General features: G+C 31.7%; 1 protein-coding gene across 1 annotated transcript; it reads right to left on the bottom strand.

Moving 5' to 3' along the window:
- Window positions 1-9922: 9922 nt before the first annotated feature.
- LOC136083483 (uncharacterized) lies at window positions 9923-10519 on the bottom strand. Its single transcript, XM_065802884.1, has one exon. It carries the CDS (start codon window positions 10517-10519, stop codon window positions 9923-9925), a length of 597 nt encoding a protein of 198 aa, XP_065658956.1.

The following is a 10519-nucleotide window of genomic DNA, read 5'->3' as shown; positions in this document are numbered from 1 at the left end:
TCTTCTTGTTGTTTTATTAGTAACTCTATGTCTTTCTTATACTCAGCAAACATTTCTCTAAACATATTTCTTATTTCGCTAATTGTAACTGCCATATTTAACAATTAAATTGATAACAAATGTTAACTTTTAAAAAAAAAAAATTTAATTTTTTTTTTTTAATTTGTATTAACTATTTCCATAATATTATAATTGTTATTACATATGTCAATTAAGTTATTGGAAATAAAATAATATAAGTAGTCAATAGGGAATCTATTGATGATTTTTAGCAACCTTTTTAGCAAGTTGGATTGATAGTAAAGTTGTTAAAAAGTCCTTATTGCATATATGCTTTTATAATTCAATGGACGTTATTAAAATTTGCAACATTTTTTATGTGTTTTAACTATTCATTTAGAATGTATTGATTTTTTTTTGGCCTATTTATCAATGAATTTGTGAAATTTGTAAATAGTTGTGTTTTATAAACATTTTATTAATTGATAATAGCGAAAATCGTTTGTTTTATTTTTTATCCGAAGTTAAATTTTGCGGGTGAAAAATATGAATGGAATTGGACCAGACGCGATAGAAATCACCACAACCTTAACCTTAGGATGATGTCAAAACTCACTTAAGAAAAAACGCTTTTTTTATTATTACAAGAAATTAATGTAAAAAGGTGCTGTCTGATGCTCCATTATTCACCAAATCTCCATTATTGCTCCATTATTCACCAAATCTCGTATCTTGTTTACTAAATCTCGTATCTTATCTCTGAAGTGAGGCTCTAGTGACTTTGAAAAATCCAGCATTCCATCTTTCATGGGTTTGATCTTATCACCTATCCAAAGATAAAGCAGAAGAACTTTTTGTAAATAACTTGTTCTCTAATTCGTTTCTTAAATTCACTAGCATTCCTACTGCCATTCTAGTTTAGACATCCGAATCACTCTGGCTTCTCTTATAAAAGTCATTTCTCAATAAAACTCTTCTACCGCCAAACAACATTTTTGCCATAGTCTTTAAAAAAGTGTTTTCCAGAATTCTCTTTAACCTCTCTAAACTATTTAATATTGGCTTGAGTCCATAATCAACACACTAACACTCCATCTTGAGTCTTTAATCAACAGTCTTTGAGCCTATAATCAACACACTTCTAACACTCCATCTTGAGTCTAATAACTCTCTAACAATCAATACAGTTTTCGATCTTCTTGTTCTGCGGCTGACTTGTAAGCTCTAACTAAAAGATTCTTTAGTGTATTAGATAGAGACGGTAAGGTAATGGTTACTGATCTTGACATATCAAAGCTTTTGATAAAGTTTGACGTGCTAGTCTTCTCTACAAGCTAGCTTCATATGGTGTATCTGGGAAAGTTTTTAAAATTAAACCATTTCTTTTTAACTGCAGTATAAGGTCACTCTTTAAAGCCAACACTCTTTACTTAATTTCCAGTAACATTTTAAATATCTTAAGGTTCTATCCTTGATCCCGTTCTTCTTACCAACATTAATAATCTTCCTGACATTATTCCGTCTAATGTGGCTCTATTTCTATGTCTCTGTCTTGACAAAAAAAGGCTTTTCGATCGCTAAGAACAAGAAGTCGACTTGAAGCTGATCTTCAAGTGACTTCTTGTTCTGTATTCTGTGACGGCTTTGAGTAGCTTGTAAATTCTAATTCTAACAAAACTCAATTATTTACTAAAAACAACTATCGCAAAATTGACGATCTGCCAAGCTTGCCGGTTGCTTCTCTTTCTCTTGCAACGTCATAATGGTCGCAGCATAAACAGCTAACCATCTACCAAACCCTATTCTTGTTTAACTCGTATTTTAGCACAGTCCTATCTCTTTACTGTAATTGTCCCAAAATAATAAAAAAAACTTTAATAGATTAGTTTATTTCACCGCGCTTCCATTCCTTTAAACGCTCTTTAACTTTAACGTTTTCTTGACTCATATTGAGTCAATATATATTTTCAGTTTGGCAGCTACTATTTGTTACCGTCATAAGAAGAAATTTGCTGCTTAGCCAGGCCATTTATCATCGGCTGGAACAAATGGTAATCGGAAGTAGCGATGTTTAATAAATACCGATTTTAGAAGAGTACATTCATTTACGTAATGCCATTGTTAATGATGACAATATGAACCTTAATGAATAAGGAAAAATGGTCATACTGCCGGCTACATTTACAGGGAGCCCGCGGCGTATGCAGGAATACGCATAAGATGCAATGGCATATGTTCACTCATATGGACGTCCAGATTTGTTCATTACATTCACATGCAATCCTACGTGTGATGAGATTAAATAACTTTTGTTACCAGGAAAATAAACTTCGGATCGTCGTGATATTACAGCGCGTGTGTTCAAGCAAAAATTAAAATCTTTAATGGATTTCATTGCCGAGTGTCATGTTTTTAGAGAGACACGCTATTGGATTCCATTGAATGGCAAAAAGAGGATTACCCCATGCACACAATTTGATTTGGTAATTTAGAAAATCACATCAGATCATATTGATCAAATCATCTCAGAAGAATTACCAGATGTCAACATTGATCCAGACTTATTTGAAGTTGTCACTAAAAACATGATTTATGGTCTATGTAGCTTACTCAACAGCAATTCACCATCCATGTCTGACAGGAAATGCACGAAAAAATACCCAAGAGACTTAGTTGCTGATACTACCACTGGCAATGATGGATATTCACTCAATCGTCGACGAGAAACTGAAGATTGCGGCAAATCCTTTCCTTTAAAGGTACGACACAATTATGTTGAAGTCGATAATCGTTGGGTTGTGCCATATTCACCGTTAATCTCGAACACGTTCAAAGCACACATCAATGTCGAGTATTGCAATTCGATGTAGGCGATAAAGTACATCTGCAAATATATCATCGAAGGAAGCAATATGGCAGTTTTTGGAGTGAGCAATGCAACTGCCTCTATCAATGAAATTGACCAATTCCATCGGGGACGCTACATTAGCAGTAATGAAGTAGTATAGCACATTTCATCATTTCCAATCCATGACAGACATCAAACAGTTGTTCATTTGGCAGTACATCTTGAAGATGAACAGCGCATATACTTTACAACTGAAAATGTACGTGCAAGGGCAGTGACAGCACTAACAACTGCTTTTTTCTTATTGCGCAGCGAAAATGTGTTTGAAAAGACACTACTTTATTCTGAAGTGCCAAAATGTTACACATGGAATACATCAGCAAAAAAATTTAAACCTCGCAAACAGGGTAAATTAGATGAAGGATATCCCAATTCATATTCAACCGACGCATTAGACCTTTTGTACACTGTTCACCCAAATAATACAGAATGCTTTTACTTGCGATTATTATTAATCAACGTACGTGAACTGACATCATTTCAAGAATTGAAAAAAAGTAAACGGTGAAGTACGTGCCACTTATTGTGAAGCTTGCCAAGAAATAAACCTTCTTGAAAATGATCAACATTGGGACACTACAGGTGCATTGAATACTGCTCGATAATAGCAAATATGTACGTTATTTGCAAAAATATTGACAACATGCTTCCCATCAAATCCCAAAGATATTTGGGAAAAATACAAAGACTACATAATGAAGACATCTTACATCATTTGCGTTAAACAAATCAAAATCTGAACATTCAATTCACACCTAACGTCTATAATGAAGCATTGATTTCAATTGAGGCCATATGTTTAGCAATCTCTAACAAAGCACTGGTACAATTGGGAATGCCTGCGCCGAATCAATCTGAAAACGACATTTTCGATCGTGATTTGCAGCAAGAAAGAAACTTTGATGTCTCCGAATTAGCTACATTTGTTCAAACGAATCTTCCAAAATTGGTACCTGAACAACGCATAGTATATGACAAAATTATGCTGGCAATTAAAAGTCAAAGCGGCGGATAGTATTTTATAGATGTGCCCGGTGGTACAGGCAAAACTTTTCTGCTTTCACTTATTTTGGCAACTATACGATCACAAAGTAATATTGCACTTGCAATCGCATCATTTTGAATTGCTGCAACTCTTTTGGATGGTGGCCAAACAGCACATTCAGCACTGAAATTGCTATTGAATATGCAAATCACTGAGACACCAACATGTTATATCACCGAAAATTATGAAGTTGGTAAAGTACTCCAATCATGTCAAATCATTATTTGGGACGAATGTACTATGACACACAAAAAATTATTGGAAGCGCTAAATAAAACATTAAAAGATTTGAAAGGAAACAGCTATTCAGTGAAACACTCACTTTATTGTCTGGTAATTTTCAACAAACTCCACCAGTTATAACGCGATCAACACCCGCTGATGAGCTTAATACATGTCTTAAATCATCAGTTTAATGACAACATGTATAGAAATTAACTTTAAAAACCAATACGCGTGAACAGCTAAAAAATAATGCATCCGCTGAACGTTTCACAAAACAATTGCTGGACATTGGGAATGGGAAAGTGGTAAGCGATGAATCCAAAAAATGTATCACATTGCCAACAAGCTTCTGTAGAATCACGGCAACCAGAGACGAATTGATTCACAAAGTTTTCCCAAATATCGCTCCGTATTACAAAAATCATCAGTGGCTCAGTGTACGTGGTATATTAGCAGCCAAAAACAATGATGTCAATGCCATTAATTTCAAATACGAAATACCAGGCGAAGTGACAACATATAAGTCCATCAATAATGTAATGAATCAAGACGAAATTATAAACTTTGGAATTCTTGAATTCACTTGATTTGCCAGGTATGCCACCACACATTTTAACATTGAAAATATGCGTGCTAATCATCCTTCTCCGAAAAATCAATCTACCACAACTTTGCAACGGTACCAGGCTTTCAGTGAAAAAGATGATGAATAATATTATCAAAGCTACAATTTTAAATGGAAAATTTAAAGGTGAAGGTGTACTGTTGCCACACATCCCAATGATTCCGACAAAGATGCCATTTGACTTCAAATTTTTTCAGTTTCCGGTGCCACTCGCCTTTGCAATGACTATTAACAAGACACAAGGACAATCACTACAAGTGTGTGGACTAAATTTAGAAAATCCATGCTTCTCACATGGACGGCTGTATATAGCTTGCTCACGCGTCGGTAAGCCTTCTGATTTATTCGTGTACGCACCTAAAGGAAAAAAAAATTTTGTATCTAAAATCACCTCAATAACAGAAATTAAATATTCTAATAAAGAGTTCACATTTAATTCTTCAGTCATTTAAAAAAAAAATGTTAAAATCTAAAAAATAGAAACTAATTAGAGATGTTTTTAAATAATATTAAAATTTAATATACAAACAAAAGATGAAAATGTTAAAAATGTAGTTATTATTGTTTTCTAAACAAACTTAATAACACACACACGAACACACACACACACACACATATATATATAGATAGATATATCAACACCGTGCGAAGCCGGGTAACTCCGCTAGTTCAACATAAATTACAAAATAAAAAAATGCAGTGGTATCCATAAAAATAAAAATATTTAAAAGTTTATCTAATTCTTAATTTTTCATTAGCAAACAATGACATATCACTGCCACCTATTGACAACGGCAAATCGTCATTACAACCCATGACCACAAGTTGTAAAAAATGTAAAACATGTCTGCATTCTGGCACATCTTCAATTTCGATAACAAAGTATAATTTCAGTAAACGGTCTACTGCACTTAACATGCCATTTCTAATCGGAATAACATTGTCTTCTATTAAAATAAATGACGGAATCAAGTTATCTTGAGCCCCTAGTGTAATAATAAATGGATGCTTGAAAGAAGTATGTTTATTTGCATTAATTAAAGTCTCCATAGCTGTAGTGTCTTTTGTAAAAATAAAAACAATTAAAATACAATATAGAATCGAAATTATTATTGATCTAGTTTATAGCACATACCATTTAGCTTGAAATATTAAACTTAAAAATTTAAAACTTACAGGAAAGATTTAAATAAAGTGAGTCTTCAGTTGTAGACGGTTGATTCTTATTTCTAGAAGTCACTCGAAGAATGTGCGGAAGCAAGTGAAATGCAATTTCCTTATTTCGATCTTTGATTTTCAAAAACATTTAAAAACTCAAGCAGTACATATTTCAGAATAAAAAAAATAGTTTTAAATAATTAGGAAAAGTTATAAAATATAAAAACATTTATTAAAGAAGACAATTTGACATACCATTTTAAGGTGTTAGTTAGCTGTCAAGCTCTAAAAATAACTGCTTTGTTATTGGATTTGTCTTTCTAATAGCCCAAGTAGTAACATGAGGAGCCATACCCTTCAATTGTATAAGCAAATCTGGAGCATCTTCATATGTTGCTGTAAACTCTCTCTAAAACTAATATAATGATAATTAAGACTCCTTAAATGTTTCTCAAGCAAAAAATCAGTTTTACTCTAGTAATACTCCAATAGCAATACTCCAAGACGTTAGGGTATACACTACAAATGTAAAAAATAGTACTGCTTACATCAAATCCTGAATCTTTAAATGAAAACAATGAACAAACTCATGAAAAGGTGGTTTTGATGACATTATCCAGTTTCTTCGTAATACTCTAGTTTTTTCAAGAATAAATAGTTTTCAATCAAAAAAGTTAAATAACATACATATCCTAGATGTCTAACAGCGTGCAGTTTAGGAAAAGTGTTAACGATTGACATAGCAAGATTTTTTGTTGTTGCTCTTGATGGATACCTAAAGTAAATACATAATAAATAATAACGAAAATATCTAAAAAATGTTATAGATTTAAGTTAAACAGATAGATTTTCTACCTGATTACTTACCATAATTCACCAACTTAACATTTACTTATTTTGTTCATTTCTTTATGTAATCTTATTATTATAAAAAAGTATTTCAAAAAACTTTGTAACTATGCATAAAATATTCAGAAATAAAAGGATATTCAGAATGAACTCTAACATCAGATGTAATGACTTACATGTTTCCATTTTTATTTACCATAATGTTAACAAGAATTAAACCATTTCAATTCTGTACTTTAGTAACATTCCAGTTGTCCCATATTCAACAATGACAAGTTTACCTGACTGATTCTTATCAAACAACGTAAGAACATCCTAAAAAAGAGGAAATTTTTTGAAAACATTTTTAGAAACTAAAATTAGTCCTTATAGTTTTAAAAAACAGTTATTTATGTTAAAAAATTACAAATTTGGTATTGCCTATTTAAAGAACTGGACACGGAGTATGAAGAACATTGCTATCACGTGAATATGTTGAATCTGAAAAGGGATTGGAATTTGATATAGAACTAGTCTGATAAAGTAAAACATGAATAGTTGCAATATTGAAATCAGTTTGTGAACAATCTGTCTGCACATAACCTGTGGATTATTTTTAAGACATAACAAATAATTCAATTTACATAAATTTACACATTGTTATACTTTCATAGTTACTAAAAGTAGCTTTTTCTCTATACATACATATATATATATATATATATATATATATATATATATATATATATATATATATATATATATATATATATATATATATGTATATGTTATATATATATATATATATATATATATATATATATATATATATATATATATATATATATATAATTTTATTTATCTAATTCTGAGGGTTGTATATATGTACGTATGTAACTGTATCTATAATAAAGAGATAGTTTTTACCATAAAACTTATCAGAAAATATTAAACTACATATAATAAATATTTACAATATCTCCAAATATTTCATGGGGTATAGAAAGTTATCTTGAGATAGTTGATGATTCAAAATAATGTGCATGAACTGGCAATTTATTTTCAAATAACGCACTGCGTTAAGAGGTTTGTAATCTATTATGTTACATGTTCTTGTACATAGTTTTTGGTTATCAAGTAAACAACAGTCAGATAAAGATAGATTGCAGTATTTGTGGACAACCCACTTAGTTGTGAAAAAATACAAAACTTCACTATGAACAAAAATCTGGTCAATATGAGCGAAGCTTGGTTCACCATCATTATTAAAATCATAAAACTGTTTCACATGATCTATTTTTCTGGCCCAATATGGTAACACAATCAACACCTAAAACTTTACTTTCTTTACAAATAAGGGGAATAATAAGATTTTCGCTCTCTTATTCTGAAACTAAAAGCACTTCACCATTTTTTACATCAGCAATGGTTTTTAGGGACCATGAGTTATCCAACCTAAGCCATGAGCAATTTGATGTCTCTTTGCAAATGAAAAAGAAATGTTCTGAAAATTGCAAATAATATGAGTTAATCTTTTTGAAAAGTTATGCTTAGCTTCATACCTTATAACAGTCATGTGAAGAAGAGGTCCACTTCCTTTTATAACAGTTCCATAATGAATCATTCTGTGATGCTTATAAAGAAGTTTTTTCATTGGATAACATTCTTTCATCAATGAAAGATGTTTCATTACTAATTCCTCAATATATATGATTTGTAATCAATTTAAATTTGGAGACAAAGTTACATCACACAATTGTTTTAAGATTTAGTAAAGTTTCCACTTTTATATATCTACTTTATCAATAACATCAGATAAAATAAGTGGCAAATACATAAATAGTGTAAAGAGCATTTTGGCACATAGAGCTGTTCCTTATTTCAATAAAGTATTTTTTGAGTTCATTTTGTGCTTCATTACCGGGAAAAAGCTTTATTTTATCTACTTGGTGTTTTGCCAATAAAATACGCTGTGGCTTTCTATTTTGTTAATGCATTCATTTCTGGAGCAATCTCAGCAGAAAGAGCAGATGCACTTGCTGAAAGTAAATCATGTTGCACCGATTTTTTAGCATCTGACAAAATGTATGATTTAGCACTCTCTCTAACTTTTAAATGCTCATTATCTAAAATAGCTATTGCACATGTGGTGTCAAGTAGACATGCGGCACTTTGCCAGTGAATTAAAATTAGGATTGTTTGGCTGCAAAAGAAGGGCAAAATGACGGCGTAGATCTGCAAGGATTTTAACTGCTACATCTTTGGCATCTCCAAATTGCTCAAGGTGACATTCTAAATTAAGTATCGAAGGTATTATACTGGATAGAGAAAGTGTATCCGTCTGAAGAGTATCAGTTTCATTGGCAAAATATTCTAAAAGATTGACAAAATCCTGAAGCATTATCTATTCGATATTGGCAAGTGAGTCAATGTTAAGGTCACCAAGCATTTCGTTGATAGATGTCTTCATTTCCAGAAATCTCCGAACCATAAAGTGTTGTTCCATCTTGTAGAACAGTAGCTGATCACAGTCTTACCAATTTGTTGATAATTTTTTCAAATGCAACAAAAGATTTGCGAAATTTTCCCACTAATCCACTTACCTTCAAAAGTAAGCCATGATCTTTACCATCATAGTTTTTCAACTAGCTGTATAACATGAGCAATGATCCCAATCTTCTAAATGCTGCGTTTTCAACTATCAAGTCAACTTGTTCCCACCGTTAACTATTTGTCATATTCTCATGGTCTTCCGAATCTGTTATCAGCTCTTCATTAACCTCATTTTCTTATTCAATAAGTATATCACGTTCAGCTTGAGCTTTCATTCTTGACAACTTTTTGCCTTCGACCATGTTTGCTCCAATGTCCGAAATAACAAGCAATGTTTTTTCTATGGAAACATTCCAATACTTTAGGCATTTTTTAAAACAATTAGCAATTTATTCACCTGTATGTGGATGTTTCACAAAATACAAATTAAGCAGAGCATGTATTGGTTTATCGGATTTGCAGTGAAAACAAATAACAGAAATTTCTAAAAAGGACATAACCGGTGATGCGGGAGTTATCGGACAAAATAAAAACGTCAATAACTTATTTATAAATAAAAAAACAAACTATTATATTTTTTTTAAATAAAACATTTATCTTTTAATAAAAATATATTTTTTTTATATGAAAAAACACCACCATCTGCAATTGATCTCAATTTTGCTCTGACGCCTTTCATATGCGACTGTAAAAAGTTTAAATCAATTTCTTGTAGTTTTAGTTTAATGCGATCAATCAAAACTTGCTCTGTTGAAGCTTGCCAATATCCCTCGTAAACCTTCTGTGCCAAATGTCCCCAAAAATTTTCAATTGGTCGTGCTTGAGGCACATTTGGGGGATTGGATTCTTTATCAACGTAATAGACATATTGGTCCATCCAATTTAGAGAATCTTTAGAATAATGAGAACTTGCTAAATCTGGCCAAAATAAATAGTTAAAGTCTCCATGATACTTGTGAAAAAACGGAAGAAGTCGTTTTTCTAAACATTCATTAATATAGATTGATGAATTGATCGCTACAGCCTTGGAAGTGCAAAACAATGGCTCGGACATACCACGGTCAGATATGGCTATCCACATTAATAATTTTTTTGGAAATTTCTCTTTTCCTATAAAGCGAACACTTTCTGGGCATGTCTTTTTGCTGTTTGTGTAATATCCAGAACTTCCAGGCAT

The sequence above is a fragment of the Hydra vulgaris genome, chromosome 08 (genome assembly GCF_038396675.1).
Source record: "Hydra vulgaris chromosome 08, alternate assembly HydraT2T_AEP".
NCBI lineage: Eukaryota > Metazoa > Cnidaria > Hydrozoa > Anthoathecata > Hydridae > Hydra > Hydra vulgaris.
Note: the sequence above shows the minus strand (reverse complement) of the source record. Positions and strands in the feature narration are given on the sequence as shown.